Below are 20,538 nucleotides of genomic sequence, written 5' to 3' on the forward strand. Positions count from 1 at the left end.
AATTTGGGCTAGCTGGTACACAAGAGAGAATATGCACCTTGGTGAACCATAGTTTTATAATGTTAGATTGTGTTACACTTACAGTAGATGCATGCAAAGTTGCAAACACTAAATTATCAATATCACACTAAATGATAAGTATCAATATCAGACAACCTGTAGTCATCAAACATAACATAAAACATGTATTGATTACCACATGGTTTTACGCTGTGCTCAAGTAATATGTATGTGTATTGTTTTATTACAGTTGCAGAACCAATTGCCCATTTGAGAGACAGTAGAGAATTACTGACTGACTGATTGACTGACTGATTACTGACCTAATGACCTACTGACATTTATATCTATTGAGATTAAAAGTGCCTGTAACAAACCTAACACCTAACAAACAAAAGGGTATGATAACTGAATTATATTTATCATTCATGTACGATCAATCCTTTGTACAGAACATTTTTACATGTTGCCTAATGTATGTTGAGATTGAAATTTCATGTGTCTTTATCCGCCCAAGGATTCTGTTATCCTGTTGGCGTGAATGCAATCACTATGTTATCTGGTTTATCGTATTGTTTTATGGCCTATAAGTCTGAGAGGTTGAACTTTGGCAAAGTTTCAATTAAAATATTGATTTAAGTGATAGAGTAGCAACAGAATTCTTGTGATAGCACGGTCTTTGACAAACAAGGAAGAAGGATAATGAGACAACGTAACGGTAATTTGTACTGTAGGTCATACCTGTGGGTTTACAGTACCTGTGCGTGACTAACCAACCATTACCATCAACCTCAGAGTGCTGCCAAGAATGCTATTGTATGCGTTCGGGAAAAGGAACGGTGGTTTCCCATATGAAATATCCACAACCTTTCACCTCATTGAAGTTTTTTTTTTTTTAATACGTATATAATTTTGTCGAAACAAACATGATTCAGTGTCCCAATATTTAATATAAATAAATGTTCAACAGCTTTTGGAATGTTGCCTATACTGCAAGGGCTGTACTTCACTGAGAGAGCTAAGAGGTCTCCCCTCTTCTCTCAGGTCCTCTGTGGTATCGGTGCATCACCTGTTTGTCTTCATTGATTTGGCTGGTAAAGGACTGGTTTCCCAGACACAGATTAAGACAAATCCTAGATTAAAATGCATCTTCAATGGAGATGTTCTTTAGAAAATGTTTCGTCCAGGACTAGGTTTAATCTGTGTCTGGGGATCCTTCCCTTAGAGTGCACAATTAATCTTATCAAATCTTTTTGTCGTTGTACCTTGCCTATTACCTACTGGAAAATGTTGTTAGCGCTGCACAAATATAAAAGGAAGGTGCAATGCCACCCGGTGCCAGGGTCATTGTTCGGAAGTTGGTGGAGTTCTCTTTGAATTTAACCACAAGATCAACATCAATCATCCTATTCTTTTCTATGGGCTAAATAATCTCATGCATTTGTGGTCTTAGGCTGTTTAGAAAGAGTTGAAACAATTTAATGTAGAATCATGTATTTTAGACATTTGGAAATTGTTAGAAATTATTTTTATAAAAACAGTTGCATCATAATGCTCAATAGCAGACGAGTAAATAAAGCTATTCAGTTCTTTATTTAGGGTGATTAAATTTACTAATTGTATTTGATATTCCATATGCAAATCAATTGAATTTATATGTTTTTTAATCATCTGAAATTTACTAATGTGATGGCCTGTTGAGATGAATCAAGCATTAAATGAGATGAATCAAGCATTAGTTCCATGGTACTTGGATTAATACATGAAGAGGTAAGGGTCAGGTCATCAAGATAGATGCTGCAACACACACATAACTTAAGAATGATGTAATGGAAAATATTAGGCTAGGAAAGGACAAATCAGAGTAGGTGTATGTTTTCTTCAGCAGGTCAACTCGTTCCCCAGAGGGAACGGACCGGCGATATCTCTACCTGGAACGGATCGTGTGTCAGGGGCTGGGACCAGCCTAAAACACCAACGAGAGAAGAGCCAAGTCTAAACCGCGGCTCCTCCCCAACCAAATAGCCAATCATAATCATTCTGTTTACTGTAAAATGCCTTGTTTGACTGTTTGAATGCATCCATTTTTGGAAGGTTGGTTACAGATTAACAGCTTGCTGACTGTGATTTTCTTTGCCAAAAGTGGTCCTTGTACAAGTCTAGAATTTTGACATATAAATAAATAGCTAAAAGTAAGAAGTAGTTTGTCTTCTCCTTCAAATAAAGAACACGTTTTCTCACAAAATATGAGGTTATGTAAATGTTCTCACGCAATCATGGTTGTGAATATCACAACAGTGAATATCATTGTAGGTTAGTGAATTACATTGTCAGGTTATCTAAGCTCCCTGACTGGTTATAACAGGTTATCTAAGCTCCCTGACTGGTTATAACAGGTTATATATGCTCCATGTCAACTACACGTCCTACATCTTAGCAAATACATTACATATATTCTACTCATCTCCTTGAATTTCTGTGATCTGATCATAATCTTTGGTGCCATTTCATGTGGTAAATTTAGTCCATAGATGATTAATCATTATGGAACGATCTTCAAAACATAACTAAATTATATTTTCATGTGCCTATCGGTCAATTAAATGTGAGGAATGTACGTGTTTTAATTGATTATATTGTGTCAATTGTTCTTATACTTGTTTGTAATTATTAATGTACTTTAGATTTTTTTAATGTACTTTGATTTTGAGCTTCCCTGAAAATGAGACTTTGATCTCTGTGAGACACCATGCATAAGTAAAGGATTAATAATTAATCAAACTACTGATTTGGCAACATTACCTAAACAATTCACTTGGCAATATTGTATCTTGCCGAGCAATTGTCAGCTTTGGCTATGACCTCTTTCACACCTGTGACCACAGAAGCTGTTTCCTTCTAAGAAGCCGATAGCCCGGTTCCAAGACACACAACAGTAAAATACGGATGTGATTGAATAGAATGTGAGACAGTTCTTTTTTTTTTAAATATTTTTTTTTCTTTTATTAATTTATGGTCATATTTTTTTCTCCAGATATTACAGAATATATATACATTACTCTGAATTCAACATGTCACTCAAATCAACTTGTTGCCCACGGTACCTCCAGTTTTAACAATTCTATGACAAGTTCACATTCAGGGAAGTAATTGAACGAAGAATCAGTTTAGATCATCGCTGGTTGAAAATGACATGAAAAGGGGAACGAGGGAAACAATTAATGGGATTTGACAGAATGTGTGTCTAGCAAAGTTAGGGTTAGGGTTAGGGTTAGGGTTAGGGTTAGGGTTAGGGTTAGTTCAGTGAACCTGCATCTGTCCTGAACAAATCTCAGGAAAGCAGGTTCTGAATCATTATTAAACTAATGTAATGTTTCTGTTCCATGTACAAGTACTGCACTGTATTCTCTAGCCCTTTTGATTGAGCTCATGCTCCCCAGGGTTGCTAGGCAGACTAGAAGTTCTCATAGTGATGGATGAAGTGGGTTTGGTCCCGCTTGTTCATCTGCTGGCAGGCCTTCTCCACGTTCTTGGTGAGGCCAGGGGGGCCACAGCTGAACACACCGATCTTACCCACCTAGACAGAGGAGACATTTAAAAAAAAAAAAAAAAAGTGTCATGGTAAGATACAGCGTGTGAGTATCTGTGTTCATCAGGGGAGGCTGGTGGTGGTAGAAATTGGAGGACGGGCTCATTGCGATGCATGGAATGGAATGAGGAATTGTATCAAACATGGGATACCATTCCTCATTCCATTCCATGCATCACAATGAGCCCTCCTCCGATTTCTACCTCCCGCAGCCTCCCCTGCTGTGTTCATATCATATCACTGTACTAGTGCAGCATACAGGGAAGGGAGGGGAAAGCAGGGATAGTTGTGACGCAACAAGAGCAGCTTAGTCATCATGGAGTAGGATGGAGACGGATGTTTACAGGAACTGACCTCGGGGTGGACTTCCTGCAGGGAACTGAAGAAGGACACAAAGGGCGGACGCCCAAAATGTGTGACCGAGCGCAGGCCGGTGAAAAGGCTGCGGCTCCACACCTTCTGGAAGTGACGTTCACACACGTACTGTGGAGACATCCCACACACCCCGCATTACGACAGCAATTACACCCTGACGGCGCCACTCTGTGTTGTCAGTGACTGACAACTGAACAGGAAGTTAAGTATGCTAATTATATTCTTGGTGTGGCGCTTTTTACAGTATGTATCATTGTTCATACCAGCATGGTGGTGCGAAGGTCAAACTTCTCAGCCAGCTGAGTGATGTAGGTGTGGACAGAGACTAGTTCCAAGGTATCCATCTCCTCCACCTCCCTAATGATGTCAGACACCCACTCAAACTGCCGCTGCGTTCGCGTGACCCAGATGAAATAGACCTGAAAACAGGCACATTCATTATCTATTTTGATAAGAGACGGTAATGAAAGAACAAATACAGTGGCGTATTGTCATGTATCCGCTTGATGAGCGTACTTTTTTACACTGAATCTTGGACTTGACTGAGGACTTGAAAACGATGTCCTTGAGAATGGAGGCAAATGGGGTGACTCCGATCCCACCGCCCACCAGAACCGACACCTCAAAGTCTGTCCACTCCTGATGGCCTTCTCCAAACGGCCCATCCAGGTACAGCTGTGGAGGTGGAAACGCAGCTTATTATTGAGGGGGAAAACAATAGCTCTGTAATGTCAGCATACAGTAGCAAGACAGAAACAACCATACACGCACGCACGCACGCACACAGACACAGACACAGACACAGACACAGACACACACACACACACACACACACACACACACACACACACACACACACAGACACTGTGCCATGCCTTTGGGTAAGTGCTAAGCTGTTCGAGGTTCTCAGGGGTGTAGACCTCTCGGAGCTGGCTGGTCCAAGGCCCCACAGCCCGGATGTGCAGGCTGAGGGTCTCCTCATGGGGGGCTGACGTCAGGGTGAACGGGTGGTACTCGTCTGTGCCCAGCGCCAGACATGCCACACGCACCCACTGCCCTGAACGATACACAAAGCCCTGGGGACGCTTAAACTCCAGGTAGGTCACACCTGCAGCAGGAGAGAAAACAGCCAGTGGAGTTGCATAGTCGCATAAAAACCCTAACAACTTGTGTTTTTTTCCTTTCCTTTCTAGCGCTGTGACTTATCACTTGTTCTTTTCAAAGGTTTTACTTTTGATAACTGATGTATAGTTTCAGTTACTGAGATTCACTTACTTAGACAAATGTACCTATTGTAAGTCGCTTTGGATATAAGCGTCTGCTAAATGACTTAAATGTAAACATGAAAATGCTTAGAAATACACTCATGCAAACTTTCACATTATGGAAATTATAAAAAATAAAATATATAATAAATCTATAATAACAGTTTATTTGTCCTGTAGAGCAAAATAGCTATGTTGCAATAAACACAATGATTGGGGTAACATCCATACAAAACCACATAAATCCACATAAATCCATTTGGACACAACTCAACTAGAGCACCAGAACCCCTTATGTCTATGGTAATGTCTGCAAGGCTATTTTCTAGCTCGAGGAGGAGAGGGTTCTCCAGTACCTGAGGGCAGCAGCTCAGCCTTCACCACAGGGATCTCCACCTTCTTCCTGTTCAGGCTGATGAGCTTGTCCAGCAGGAAGAGGAGGCCAGGGGGGATCAGGTAGATGTAGAAGCGGGGCTCCTGGAGGAGGGCAAAGCTGCCATGGATGACCGTCTGTCACGGAAGGAGACAGCCAAGAGGAGGAGACAGCCAAGACGTCAAAGAGACTCTCAGTCAGACACACCACCATCTCAACCACCTCACTATCGCCTACTGTACCAGTATTCATTACGGAATGACTGCTTGCTATTTGTTTCTGCTTTGTTCTAATGGGTAGTGACTGGCGGACATGTTGTTTCTGTGCTCACCAGAATGTAAATGAGGACATAGAGGTAGTGCGTGAGCCAGAACCCACGGAAGCTGATGCGACGAAAGTACAGCGAGGCGAAGACGTACATGAACGCAAAGATGAAGAGAAGCAGGATACCAGTCATCCCTAGAGTGGAGAGACACACAGACATTTGCATACATTCTGCATTTGCATACAGTGTCTCTTTGACTTTAAGTGCCACTGTAACTTTTAAAGGGGCTTCTGTTTCACGCCCTCCTACCTGGAACCGTCTGAAAGAACCACCACGACCACTTCAGTGGAACTTCAGACCTGCGAATGTAGACAAATCACATACTGTACTGTACAATGTACGCATGGCATGTGTCTGGTAAAAAAATATGCAGTACAAGTGCACAGTAGATACACAGTAGATATAAAGTCGATCTGCAAACAATGATGAAGACATTACCCGTCATTGGATAAGACCTTGGGGAACAGACAGGCCAGGATGCTGAGGTCACAGATAGAGAAGACGTAGACATTGACCACATGGCCCAAACTGTGAATGACTAGAGGGAGAGGAGAAGGAGAGGTCAGCAACACTACAGGGACAACATTAACCGAAAAAACACAATTAGAGTTGTGTTACATGGCTTGAATATGTATGTCTGTTCATTTATATGCTGGAAAATAATAAATAATAAAATAATAAAAAAGCTCTAGTTCTTGTACTTCTCCTTCTCTGAGGAGTTTCCTCCCTCTGACCTCTGACCTGTGAGGATGATGGCGGACATGGCCATGAAGCGGTGGAAGTCGATGGCAGCGTCGAACGGGATGTAGCGGTTGAGGAAGGTCTCTCTGCCCAGCGTGATGAGGTTACGGCACACCGTCAGGAGCATGTAAGGGAACAGGAAGGAGACGGCAGCGGCCGAACCACGGGACACCACGATGCCCACCACCGAGGTCTCTGGGATACCTGAGGAAGCGGCCTGCAAACCGTAGTCTAAACACAGAGCTAGGGGTTTGTATCTGTTAGTCCAGGGGTTTTACTCTAGAGTAGGCTGACACAAGGTTGATTCACACTCATTCTCGAGAAGATACATTCAATAAAACGGCATCAATCAATCAATCAATCAATCAAATGTATTTGTATGCCACTTTGTACAATGACAATTGTCTCAAAGTGCTTTACAACAACAACAACACAAAATGAACCTATAGCATGAGTAATCCACTCAGTTACATCAGTGAGTTAACTTGTTAGGTAAACAAAAGAGGTTGCACAGCTACTGTTCAGCAGCTCGCTTCGTACAAACAGAACTTACAGTAGCATCTCTCCAGAGCCACTCCTACGGTGATGCCATAGACGATGATGAAGCAGACAATATGGCGGCGATAATTCTCAACGAAGCGTTTGAATTGCTGGATCTTCTTCTGGAGGGGGTTTCTGTTGTAGCGATCCCTATTGGGCCTCACGTAGACTTTAGGGCTCTGGAGGCCTGACCTGAATAAGAAGAAGAAGAAGACTCTTTATTTGGCCATGCAATCAATTCTCATAAATTGTAGGAATTTGACACACTGTGCACACCCCTCCCGAGACAACACACACACTGCACACACCACACCCCCAAGGGAGAACAGAGCTCTGGGCTCTGGGCACAGGGCAGCCATATTCGGCACCGCTGGAGCAGTTAGGGGTTAAACGCCTTGCTCAAGGGCACAACGGCAGTGGTAGGAGCCTTAGATATGACGCCAGTAACCTAGAAGGCATTGCTAATTTATAGACATTACAGTACATAACAATTTTCACAGTCTGTTATAACTATTACAACAATCATAACAGTTATACACATTGAGGTTTGTCTTTTTAATTGAGAGGAAATGAACTACTCCTGGGGATTACTGAGTGAAACTGTATAATAAGCCATACCATAGAGTAGGTTAATGTTGTACCAACGTACCATAGAATGGGCTAACAAAATACTATACTATAATCTCTATGATTTGAGGAGCTCAAGTGCATGTGAAGTGTGGGCTGATAATGGAAGGAGATTGCATCACAAGGTGAACTTGGTAACAACAACTCAAAATCACTTGTATCACCCATTTTCCCTGCAGCAGCAGCAGCACATACAGTCCTGGGTGTTGCCTTACTACAGCATAACACAGAAAAGAACATTTATGTGACTAATCAGGCAGGTGCTTAGGTAGGGTTGAAAGGAGCCAAGGCCCTGCCCATTTTGCCCTGCCAGTCACAAAGTGTCCTCCTGGGTGTTTGTTTTTAAAACGATTACCAGTTCTGAGGTAATTCACATTGTAAGCCGATCAGCCGGTCAGCTGTAACCTCGACGTATAGACCGAGACTAGACAAGAGCAAAGGGAGCACACAGTGACTAACGTCATTTACGAGCGAAACCCGGCTGCAGCTCTCTCTGCAACCCAAACATGAGGATATCAGAGAACAAAGGATTGGAGCTAGACCAACATTTTAAAACACCATTAACTGAGACAGAGAGTCTGTTCCATAAGGAGGATTGGCGCCAATGATGGGATTAATATTGGCCCAATCCCAATACAGTCCTCGCCCGTACCACTTAGCCCTAGCCCTCCATTTTGCGCGTTCAGGCGTAGGGGTAGGGTGTCCCGATTCTTGTTGGAATAGAGGGGTAGGGCGAAGTGGTAGGGCGAAGTGGCCCTCCTGAGGTTTTTCAGAGGCACACTCAAAACCGAGTGTTGTCAGAAATCTCATAGAATGCCTTGTGATGGTGGCGAACGCTGCACAAGCAACAAAAAAACCCCTCAAATGTCAGTATTTTCTTCATTAATAAAGATTTAAAAATTATGATAACCCTCGTATTATCTTAGTTTAATGTCGTTTCAATGTATTATAGACTTTTCTTTATAACAAGCATAACAAAAAATCGCTAGTATGCTGATGTCTCTAGCTAGCTAGCTAACGTTACAACATTGTTTTAAGGCTGATTCGTGCATGACAGTCCCGCATTTTGACATACTTCCATGTCGCATATGCATACTGATGACGTATCAGGGTCTTGAAGGGTTGTCCCATTTCATAGGAGAAGATTTCAACCACTACCCCTTGTGACTCTGTTTCGAGGGGCAATTCGAAAAGCGAGGGGCACTCGAAAAAGAGGGTTAGTGGTAAAAATAAGAAATGGGATTGGGCCTTTATATTGGCCAACGTTCCTTTACATTATACCAACAAAGCATGTTGTCAGGTAACTGGTTGTTAGTCCAATAAAAGACCAGTATTCGGTAAATCAGGAAGTTTAACCAGGAAGCTATATGGAAATATGTAAAGCTCATTGGTGCCACTCTTCTAATATACCACTCTGAGAACTGAGAACTTACTTCTTCCCTTGTCGCCTACGAAGCACCTGTCCCTCTGTCCCAATGCTGCTGTATGAGATGTCGATATCCCCTTCTGGTGGAGAGCTGAGAGAGTGAGATGACAAGATCATTGTTAATATGGTCTTGGAAAGCCTACTGTCTACACAGTAAACCGGGTGACAATATGTTAACATTACACAAACCACAAACCATATCCAGAATGTCAGAATTTGTACAAAATTAGCCGTAATCAAAAAGACAATGGAATGTTTTACCATATTGGATAGGACAACATTGTATATATATATACGTATGGTGCAATAGTGTTGTTTTGGCAATAATGAACAACATGGTGTGGGTGTTTTAACTGGCCATTCCAGAAATAACTGGCCATTCCCAGTAATAACTGGCCATTCCCAGAAATAACTGGCCATTCCCAGTAATAACTGGCCATTCCCAGTAATAATTGGCCATTCCAGAAATAACTGGCCATTCCAGAAATAACTGGCCGTTCCCAGAAATAACTGGCCATTCCCAGAAATAACTGGCCATTCCAGAAATAACTGGCCATTCCAGAAATAACTGGCCATTCCCAGAAATAACTGGCCATTCCCAGTAATAACTGGCCATTCCCAGTAATAATTGGCCATTCCAGAAATAACTGGCCATTCCAGAAATAACTGGCCGTTCCCAGAAATAACTGGCCATTCCCAGAAATAACTGGCCATTCCAGAAATAACTGGCCATTCCAGAAATAACTGGCCATTCCCAGAAATAACTGGCCATTCCAAAAATAACTGGCCATTCCCAGAAATAACTGGCCATTGGCGTTACAACACGTGACCAGTAACTGACTCATGAATTATTACTAAATAATTAAACAAGGGTGGGGTTGTGATGAGAATACAACCATGTGAACCATCTGAGGTATCATGGGTGAGGTATCATGTTGTCAAAACAACAGCCTCACAACCTGCTGACAAAGGTGGGGTTTTGTTATTGAAAAATAGTTAAGATTTGAATCAGCACAGATCTACAAGTGGTTGTAGGACAAGCTCTTGTCACACCCTTATAGAGACAGCTGATACATTACATGTTTACATTTAGCAGACGCCTCACCAAGTCAATTTCCTGCGTGTGCAAATATACTTGGCCAAATAAAAGAATTCTGATTCTGATTCTGATTCTTTATCCAAAGCGACTTACAACAAGTACATTTGCCTAAAGTAAGTGAATCATCTATACATCAGTCATCACAAGAAAAAAAATCTAGAAGAAGGAAGTATTACTTTTTTTAAAACAAATTTACAGTAGAGGAACTGTACAGGGGGGTAGTGGGGGGGTGAAGAGGCCTTTAGGAGGGACAGTCAAGATGTAACCATTAGTGACATGACGTGACAAAATAAATCATATTGCAGTGAGTCCATTTTCCAATTAATTTGTTGCTAGTCACCACACTTAATTCTTTACTAGTCATTCTGTCTGAAATGTTGTCTAACCTGTTGTTCTGTGGGGTGATGAAGGACACACGCTGTTGACGACTTGGTCTCTTCCTCTCCTGCATCTCCATCCCTGTAAAGGCACATGGTGACACCATGTGAGAATAACACAGAGAAGACAGGTAGGACTGGGACAAGTTACAGAAAACGTGCACCATGGTTTGGGGAGGTGCAGGCTGGTGGGTGAAACTTAAGAGAAAGAAAGAAAGAGCTGTACACTCTTGCTCTGATGCGAATGATTTAATGGACCATTGTTTCGGCAGCAAGCCGCCTTCTTCAGGGTTTCAATTGAGGACTAAGACAGGACTGGGACATGGACAGAGGAGAGAGGTGGACTACAAAAAGACCTAAAGCAACTCAAAGGAGATAGCAGAAGCCTTCAAGGGTATCTAGCGTATCTAAAATGTAACCCCAACCGTCTCACCTTTGATGTTGAGCTGAGCGAACTGCAGCTCCTTCTCGTGGTCTCTGAGCAGGAAGTGAAAGTCCTCCCAGGTGATGCGCTCCTTGTCGTCAAAGCCGGCGGCCTTCAGCATGGCCTGGATGGCATCCTCCGCCTGACTCTTAGTCAGGGCTCCGCTGGAGATCTCTATGAAGGACCTGAAGCACACACAGAGGGGCAGAGTTGGAACATCAACCCATCTGTTAAGGAAGACTTTCAGAGTGACCCAGTATAGATCCTCACAGAGTGACGTTCGACTGTGGCCACACCTCTCTATTGGGGTACAGAAATGCGGTTTCCAATGGGGTTTACCAATGCGTTTTCCAGTGGGGTACAATCGTCTTTGAACTATAATGCAGGTGATTGATGGTGATGACTGTGGAAGTATGTTGATAATGACACCCCATACCCATGAAAAGGTTTATTGAAACATAAAAATAACAACAACAGCGAATGTCGAAAGTGGCCAACGCTAAGCTATTTGTAGTGAGGTTCAACTGGGAAATTTGACTTCATTAACCCAGTAGAGGGGTGTGGCTTCATATTTACCTATACCTATACCTGTACCTATAATGGAAGAAGAGTGGTTAGCACTAACCTTAGAAGTGTAGAAAACTCCTCTTTTGACAAGAAACCGTCTCCACCAATGTCATGCATTGAGAACATCAGCTTTGACTTTTCCTCTGGGGAACCTGTGGAGATACAGAGGTAATTCATATTCAGAACACCCTGAATTCAATGACATTCTATTCACTATGTAATAACACGGTAGTAACAAAGAAGAAGACACAAAATGCAACGGGCGTGCTCGAGACCCACTGGGCATAACATGCACCTTTCATGAAGATAACAATGACATCGAGGAACTCCTGGAAGGAGAGGTAGCCATTGCCATCTTTGTCAGCGAGCGTGAACATGGAGTCCACAAAGAGCGAGTCAGGTTTGAGTCCGAGGGCATCAGCAAACTCAGTCCCTGACAGCTCACACTGCAGAGCCTCTCTGGTCTTCTTTGAGGACACGCCACGCAAGTCCCCAGCGTCACGTTTCTCAATCTCCAGAACCTACAGTACAGATGATGGTTATGGTGGTACACCTGATTGGTCACTGTGGTATCGGGATGGTCATTGGGGGTCGAATTGAGGACACTAAGATGTTACTGTAGCTAAATTGATGAACACTAATTAGACTAGTTTACGGAATTGTCTTTATTAAAATGTCTCCAGACCTCCAATGGAGGCATGAGAACAATGTGGCTTGGATGTATGGCTATGCGAGACTTCTACTACTACTGCTACTACTACTGCTATTACTACTGCTATTACTACTGCTGCTACTACTACTACTACTACTACTACTACTGCTACTGCTACTACTACTACTACTGCTACTACTACTGCTACTACTACTGCTATTACTACTGCTATTACTACTGCTGCTACTACTACTACTACTACTACTACTACAGAACACAACTACAGTACTACCTGGTGAGGAGGGAGAGAACAGTAGAGTACCTTAGCAAAGGCATGTCTGATGAAGGTCTCCACTATCTGGGCCCTCTGCTCCTTGGTCACAGCCTCTCTCAGCAGCTCCTTCTCTCTCATCTCCCTCACTGTCATGTCCTGCCCACTGTTCGTCACCTCAGAGCGCAGGTGACGCACAAACCCAGCTCGCTGGCTCTCATCCTCAAAAAACAACACCTGCAGGAGCACACGGGCAGGGGCGATGAACAAAATAATGGTTAAGGAAAACAACATAAGGCTCCTCTGTGGCTCAGTTGGTAGAGCATGGTGCTAGGTTGTGGGTTCGATTCCCGCTGGGACCATATATACCGAAAAATGTACTGTCGTAAGTCGCTTTGGATAAAAGTGTCAGCCAAATGGCATATATTATTATAAGACAAACATGCTTTCAGTAAGAAAATACACAATGATTGAATGAGGCACATGAACAGGAAGACAGGTGACAGATGCAGGAAGGATGATGAATGTGATGAACGATGATGAATGAATGTATGATGAATGAAAGTATGATGAATGAAAGTATGATGACGTGTAGGATGAATGAAATGTATGATGAATGAAACTATCAAATAAAACACACAAGGGCAGACTCCATCTGGCGTTCTTCCCCCCTCCCTGTAACTCACCAGGTCGTACTCTTTAGGTACTTTCAGGAGCAGGGCTTTATGGGCCCGGTCGTTGGACAGGACGACGTCCAGGTGAGTCTGGTTGGCCAGGCTAAGGGAGCGCAGGGCGGGCCCGGCTTTGTCAAACATATTCAGCCTCCTCTCTGTATCCACCAGCACACTGACCGGGTACAGGGGCTTCCTGGGCCCCTGCCACTCACAGGCTAGGAAGTGTGAAGGGGAAGGGAATGAATGGGAAAAAGGAAATAGGGAAAACATTTAAGAACTTGGTGGTGTAAGTCGTATATAAGTCGTATATGAAAAATAAATAAATAAATACACACACCTGTGATTCCAACAGCAGGTTCCTCTGCTTTATCGGCAGCTCTGCCTCTCTTCTGGAACTTCTTGAACTTGGATTTACGGAAATAGGCCACAACACAGGCCATAAGGAAAGCCACTATAAGGAAAATGTAATATTACAACCTGCAATTTTTGCAATTTTAGGGGGGGGTTTAAATCCATTATTAAAGATAACATATGCATATGCATGGGAACTACGTATGTGAATTGTGATTTATTAAAATGAAGTACTGACCAACAGGAAAGAGAAACAAGCATATGACACAGATGCCAAAGCCCGCTTTGCTCCCGTCAAAGTAATTGAGAGTGGTGACATTAGTGCAGGGGTGGAGATCTGAGGCCTTGACTTGGGAGGGCTGGGGACAGGGGTCACCTAGAGGTCACAGAGAGACACCTCATGCATTTTACTGTCAGGGGGTCATAATGAACAGTACAGTCATCACCACCACAGATGAGCTACCCCTCATCATCTTGAACAACAAAGGGTGTGTCTTTACCATCCCTCCAAAAGAAGACACTCCTCTGGATGTCTCCCTCCTCTGCACTGGTGACTGCCAGGAGGACGTCGTGATATGTTGTGTTCCTGATGGTCTGGATCTCTTCATCTGTGAACAAACTAGGGAATATTCAGGATGAGTGGACAGCTGTGGCCAGATGATCGACGGGAAATGTTGTGACTATGAATGAATATCACCAAAAACATGGTGATTCAAATGTGATGTATCCTCTGACACGTCTGTGTGGTTCTACACTTTTACTCAGCAGATATGACTGGTAGGGCAGAAGGAACACTCACATAAGTCTCACATAAATCTACTACAACTACTACACACTTTCTCTAGCACTGTGACTGCTGGTGGCACATCAAGGTTTTACCGATAATGACTGATGTATAGTTGATTCACTTACTTTAGACTTAAAATGTACTTATTGTAAGTTGCTTTTGGATAAAAGTGTCTGCTAAATGACTTAAATGTTTAAAAGTGTATTATTCCCACCCATTCTGTCTGTTCTCAAACCAGAAGCGGTCGCCATTCCTGATACGTTCAAACTGGTCCAGGGTAATGGAGGAGAACACTTGACCTGGACCGTCAACAGACTCCAGGAGGCCCCCTGGGAATAGCTCCAGTTCAGAGATTTCACCATCATAGAGATCTGCCAAGTCCCTGAACAACTGGATATAGAGACAAAATAGGAAGAACACATAATAATAATAATAATAATAATAATAATAATAATAATAAGAAGAAGAAGAAGAAGAAGAAGAAGAAGAAGAAGAAGAAGAAGAAGAAGAATTTAATTTATTACATTTATAAAGAGGTTTTCATGATACAAGAATAATCTCAAAGTGCATAAAATAAAAGTTAAAATAGAAAAATCTAATGGTTACGGTTAGCATTAAAATCTGAGCCTGGACCGGTGCTGAGGCAGGCCCACGGTTTCTGTGGCTTCACCCTCCTAGTCTAGTCAGTCTACCTGGCTTCACCCTCCTAGTCTAGTCAGTCTACTTGGCTTCACCCTCCTAGTCTAGTCAGTCTACCTGGCTTCACTCTCCTAGTCAGTCTACCTGGCTTCACTCTCCTAGTCAGTCTATCTGGCTTCACCCTCCTGGTCTAGTCAGTCTACCTGGCTTCACCCTCCTGGTCAGTCTACCTGGCTTCACCCTCCTAGTCTAGTCAGTCTACCTGGCTTCACCCTCCTAGTCTAGTCAGTCTACCTGGCTTCACCCTCCTAGTCTAGTCAGTCTACCTGGCTTCACCCTCCTAGTCAGTCTACCTGGCTTCACCCTCCTAGTCTAGTCAGTCTACCTGGCTTCACCCTCCTAGTCTAGTCAGTCTACCTGGCTTCACCCTCCTAGTCAGTCTACCTGGCTTCACCCTCCTAGTCTAGTCAGTCTACCTGGCTTCACCCTCCTAGTCTAGTCAGTCTACCTGGCTTCACTCTCCTAATCTAGTCAGCCTGGCTTCACCCTCCTAGTCTACTCAGTCTACCTGGCTTCACCCTCCTAGTCTACTCAGTCTACCTGGCTTCACCCTCCTAATCTAGTCAGCCTACCTGAGGATTGGTTCTGTTGAGCTCTGGGTTGATGTCTTCCCATGTCTTCACAGGGGGCAGCCCCAGGGTCTCTCTGATCCGGCTATAACTGGGAAGGCCAAAGTCCCTCCCTCTCTGGATGGTCAGGGCCACCAGGTCTGAACGGGAGAACCTCAGGGGACCATACATGTAGTCTGGTAGGGTAGAAGGAACACTAACATAAGTATGAATCATCCACTACAACAGATGGGTCATATACAACAACTTTTATTCAGACTGTGTCTAGCACTGTGACTGCCGATGGCACATCGAAGGTTTTACTTACGATGACTGATGTATAGCTGATTCACTTACTTTAGACAAATGTACTTATTGTAAGTCGCTTTGGATAAAGGTGTCTGCTAAATGACTTCAATGTTTAAAAGTGTTAGGGCTGGGTTGAAAGCTAAGATTCAAAGTCACCTCTTAAGTCCTCGACAAGGATGTTGTCCTCTCTCTCTGCGATCTGGGAGGTCATTCCCATGATAAGGTCATCTATGTCCTGGCCTGATTTCAGATTGGGGTTCTACAATATAGAATTATAGAATATTATGGGTTCACAAAGATGCTCAGGTCTATGCATGCACACATCATACACTTCCATGTTAACGTTCAATCCAGTTTGTTTGGATCAAATATCTCTTTAATCAGCTTTACCTGACGATTCCAAAAACTGTTGCACATCCGCATGGCGGGTGACAGGCTCCCATCTATGTTGACGACTTTCCTAAAGTGGCATGTTCTGTTTCTGCAGTCAGAGAGAATGCATGAAAGATTGCATGGATACACACGATCATATGCAGCTGTTGAAAAATAAATGCTGCAATATACATTGTGTTTTGTATCATGTTCCTTTGAGCAAAACAACACAACCAGCCAATGCAGTGACATTTACAGGAGCAAAACGTTGTGCTGAGTTATATTTATATTTTTCCAGTCAGAAGGGGCTACAGTATGAATCATGCAGTACCTCATGTAGACACCAGGGGGGGCCATGGTGGATCCAAAACGCATGGCAGCAGCCGAAAACTCAGATGAGATCCCTGGATCAACAAACTTCTGGTAGCCTGTAAGAGCAGACAGTGTAATAAGGCAGGATTAGATTCTACAGTATACAGTATACAATAGGGCACCAAGGCACCAATAGCCACAAATCATTGTATACATCAAGTTACTCCACCTAATCATAAAACCCATATAACAGGGTATTTCATAAACAGATAGATACATGGGTGAGTAACCTAAAACATTGCATAGACACCCATTTCACTTAAAACAGATAAGGAAGCGTATTCTCAAACAGTGCAATTGGCTCTTAGAAATAACACGAGGGCCTCCATACCCAGGTGATGTGATTTCTAAGAGCCAATAAAACATATATGACTGTCTGGTGGGTCAGTGACCCCCTACAGAAACTGGCCCCATGTGCAGCTCTGCTGACAGGGCGTGTATTTGGACAGTTCTACAAGAGGTAACTCACCTAACCACGGTTGTCTTGTGATTACCAGTGCATTACCTTGCTCCCTTCCTTTCTCGCTCAAGTGCACACGCACGCACACACGCACGCACGCACACACACACACACACACACACACACACACACACACACACACACACACACACACACACACACACACACACACACACAGCACTCTCTCTCTCTCTCTCTCTTTATCTCTCTCTCTTTATCTCTCTCTCTCACCTGGGTATGGAGGCATCTTCATATTGCTGAGGTATCCAGGCAGCCATTCATAGAAGGCAATATTCTGGCAAAAACAAATAGATTTAAATCACATTTTCACATTGTCTCCTGTTTGTTCCCCCTTTAAACATGAATAGGCTGTAAATAGAACATCTAGAAATTTCCATATGGGTTTTCTAAAAAGCGTACCGTAGGCTTTAATGAATGCACAGGTGAATGCACAGGGCAATGAATGCACAGGTGAATGCACAGGGCAAATGGCCTTAATATAATAATAATATACGACATTTAGATGACGCTTTTATCCAACGCAACTTACATTGCAGCGTGCATACATTTTTCAGTACATATGGTCCCAGCGGGAATCGATCCCCCAACCGAAGCGCCATGCTCTACCAACTGAGCCACAGAGGACCATAGCCTTGCTCATCCAGAGGAGTGAGAGGTGCTGCATTCACCCTTAACTAAAACCATCTCATCCATAAAGTCACAACCACCTGGTGTTGATGCAACCGCGTTTGTTCCAGGCCGCATATTACCTGAGCGGTGGGTGGACTAAAAGAGACTTTTCCTCTTACCTGGAAGGTGGCAACCACAATCTTCCTGGCATTTTGAAACAGGTCTTCATCCGACCACGCTGGGTATTTTTCAAGCAGCTTCGAGGCGATGTCATTGTGGTAGCGAAACCAGATAATCCCCTCAGCCAACGTGAACACGTTTTCATTGCCCCAGGCGTTCCCCAACTCTGAAGAAAAAAAAAAAACATATAGTTCAACCTCAGTTTAACCAACTCTGAATAACTGTCAATATGGGCATGCAGTACGGGCATTTCATATTCTGCAGTATTTTTGCATGATTTGAGGACCTTTGACCACTAACTGAATGATATTTCTGGTGCTTGTTTTCATAGACAGTGGTTTAACCAAGTGACAACTGCAAGATATCCTGCGCCACTGTCCCAGACCAAAGAAAATTACCTTTGACAATACTAGCAACACACTGGTAAACACTGGTATCAGAGCAGTCAAACAGCACTCCCTCTGCTATAGAGTATAGGATTTACTGTGATTAATTCTCTGTATAAATCTCTGTATACAATAAACCACCATTACGCAAGTCTGAACCTGTACACTTGCATAATGGTGCACATACATTGCCTAAATAATATGGATCACTTTACTGGTAATAAACTGTTTAAAAAAGGGATCCAAATGCCTCTCTTAAATCAAATGACTTCCCACGCTGTTATACATTTTCACTTCTCACTGGAACTGCAGATATCCCATTATTTAACCCTCCTATTATGTTCAAATAAACTTACAACTTTGATGTTTCGGGTCAATTTGACCCGAGCAATGTAAACATGCAGAAAATGATTTTAACTGAAAGTCTTAATGTATAGTAAACAGTTTTATTATGCTCAGTAAGAGCATTTATTTTTATTATGCTCAGTAAGAATGAATGTAAACATGTCTCACCATACAGTCCCTGACGGCCATGCTGTCCAGTTGAGGGGTCAGCAGCGCTCCACATGAGATTACGACCCCCACTCAGTTTGGGCATGTTCCAATCAGACCCTGTGGTTAGGAGGCCACCTGAGAAGCTCCTCAAAGCGTCAGACCAGGAACTGGAAGGACCATAGATGGAGCTGCCGTCTATCCACGCTGTCACAAGGTTCACCTACAATACATGCGCCACAAAACACCCATTTTATTTGTTTATAAAGTTACAGTTGAGCGGGGTTTGAAGATATCTGTTGTGGTCTCACTTATCAGGGATCTACTGTTGTACAACAGACTAACTGTGTGTCACAATGGCTTTCAGTGGTCTACAATACCTGTGTGCGAGGGTTATTTGGACTCTGGCTTGAGTCTTTGTCCCAGGGGCCTCGCTGGAACGGGAGGAAGACTTTGCCAGTGCTGGTGGGGTCAAAGATAGGATCTCCCTTTGGGATAGGGATATGCATGAACTCTGGTGGGCAGCCAGGCTGTCTGGAGTCAAGGATCTCAAACATCAGGTGATACCCTGTACAGACAGTCAGAGGAAAAATATTTAAAAAAATATATATATTCATAACAACATCCTGACTCAGAGTCTTCTGAAAGGCATGGTGCCATGATGAACATTGATGATGATGTTCCAGGTTTTACCACTTACCAAAAATCACAGAGAGTACAGTTTGGCTGAGCGCAGAGGGTAGGCCTGAGGGGCCTTTGCTGGTAACGTCGCTGAGCCTGCGCGGGTTGGGCAGCTGCGGCTCCTGGACAGGCAGCAACACCCCATCAGAGTAGCGCGCGGGCACGAGGCGCACGAGCGGTGAACCTGCGCACAGAACTCTCCATCAAGCAACAACGCAAGAAATACGCCTACTGTAAAAGCGTTTCAGATCATTCTAATACATCCATGTTCAAAGTTAGAGACTTTTAGACTTTTTGTTGAACATTTGTAAAAACTTACCGACAGCTCCTCGACTGTGATATGCTAAGTTGTTGTACCACCCGTCATATCGCTGAACTTCCCAGGTAACCCCGGCGGCCTGCAAATCTGTTCAGAGGAATTTTAGACAACGACCTGCCATGCTCTTGCTCAAAAATCACTAAATGTGACATTTGTCATTTAAATGTGAAATATTTTCAGTAACTGGAACTTACGTTCAGCGATAACTACAAGTAGTCCCAGCACGGTGGCGATACTCCAAATCCTTTTACGCAAATCCATCGATGCGAGAGATGCTCCTCGACAACAGCAGTGCCCACTTTGAGACAGTCAAGAGTAGTCGAGGACTTGGAATAGGCAGGTAGGAAAACTCCGGGCAAAACTTTTTAAATCAATGCATTTGTGTCACTTACATCTTCGTTTTACATTTTATAACGCGTAAAATCTATCTGAACAGAATGCTTTATACCGGCACTTCACACACAGAAACGTGAATACGTTGAAAACAAGATGAAACACTTAGAATAGGAAAGGTAAGAGGTGAACGTTATGTATTTGTTGTTAAAATACATTACATTGACTGCTGTTGGAATCGACTACGTCAGATAATTCAAGTTTGTGGCAAAACTTACCCAATTCTGAGGATGG

The 20,538-nt window shown here is 43.2% G+C and overlaps 1 protein-coding gene across 1 annotated transcript; it reads right to left on the reverse strand.

The window, feature by feature from the left end:
• Nucleotides 1-3,454: 3,454 nt before the first annotated feature.
• duox (dual oxidase) lies at nucleotides 3,455-20,181 on the reverse strand (the record flags this gene model as incomplete). The annotated part of the gene is made up of 33 exons (XM_083665865.1): nucleotides 20,106-20,181; nucleotides 19,912-19,998; nucleotides 19,612-19,776; nucleotides 19,292-19,479; nucleotides 18,933-19,134; nucleotides 18,033-18,199; nucleotides 17,455-17,518; nucleotides 16,723-16,819; nucleotides 16,410-16,500; nucleotides 16,176-16,278; nucleotides 15,735-15,907; nucleotides 14,678-14,853; nucleotides 14,177-14,295; nucleotides 13,915-14,052; nucleotides 13,663-13,776; nucleotides 13,338-13,540; nucleotides 12,703-12,888; nucleotides 12,024-12,249; nucleotides 11,787-11,880; nucleotides 11,171-11,346; nucleotides 10,747-10,819; nucleotides 9,269-9,352; nucleotides 7,222-7,400; nucleotides 6,669-6,899; nucleotides 6,366-6,465; nucleotides 6,177-6,226; nucleotides 5,934-6,061; nucleotides 5,586-5,739; nucleotides 4,840-5,072; nucleotides 4,481-4,639; nucleotides 4,228-4,383; nucleotides 3,944-4,072; nucleotides 3,455-3,577 (listed from the first exon to the last, which is right to left on the reverse strand). Exons 1-33 carry the CDS (start codon nucleotides 20,170-20,172, stop codon nucleotides 3,455-3,457), a joined length of 4,635 nt encoding a protein of 1,544 aa, XP_083521991.1. The 5' UTR covers nucleotides 20,173-20,181.
• Between the last annotated feature and the right edge of the window lie 357 nt (nucleotides 20,182-20,538).

The sequence above is a fragment of the Argentina silus genome (assembly GCF_951799395.1).
Source record: "Argentina silus genome assembly, chromosome: 3".
Classification (NCBI taxonomy): Eukaryota; Metazoa; Chordata; class Actinopteri; order Argentiniformes; family Argentinidae; genus Argentina; species Argentina silus.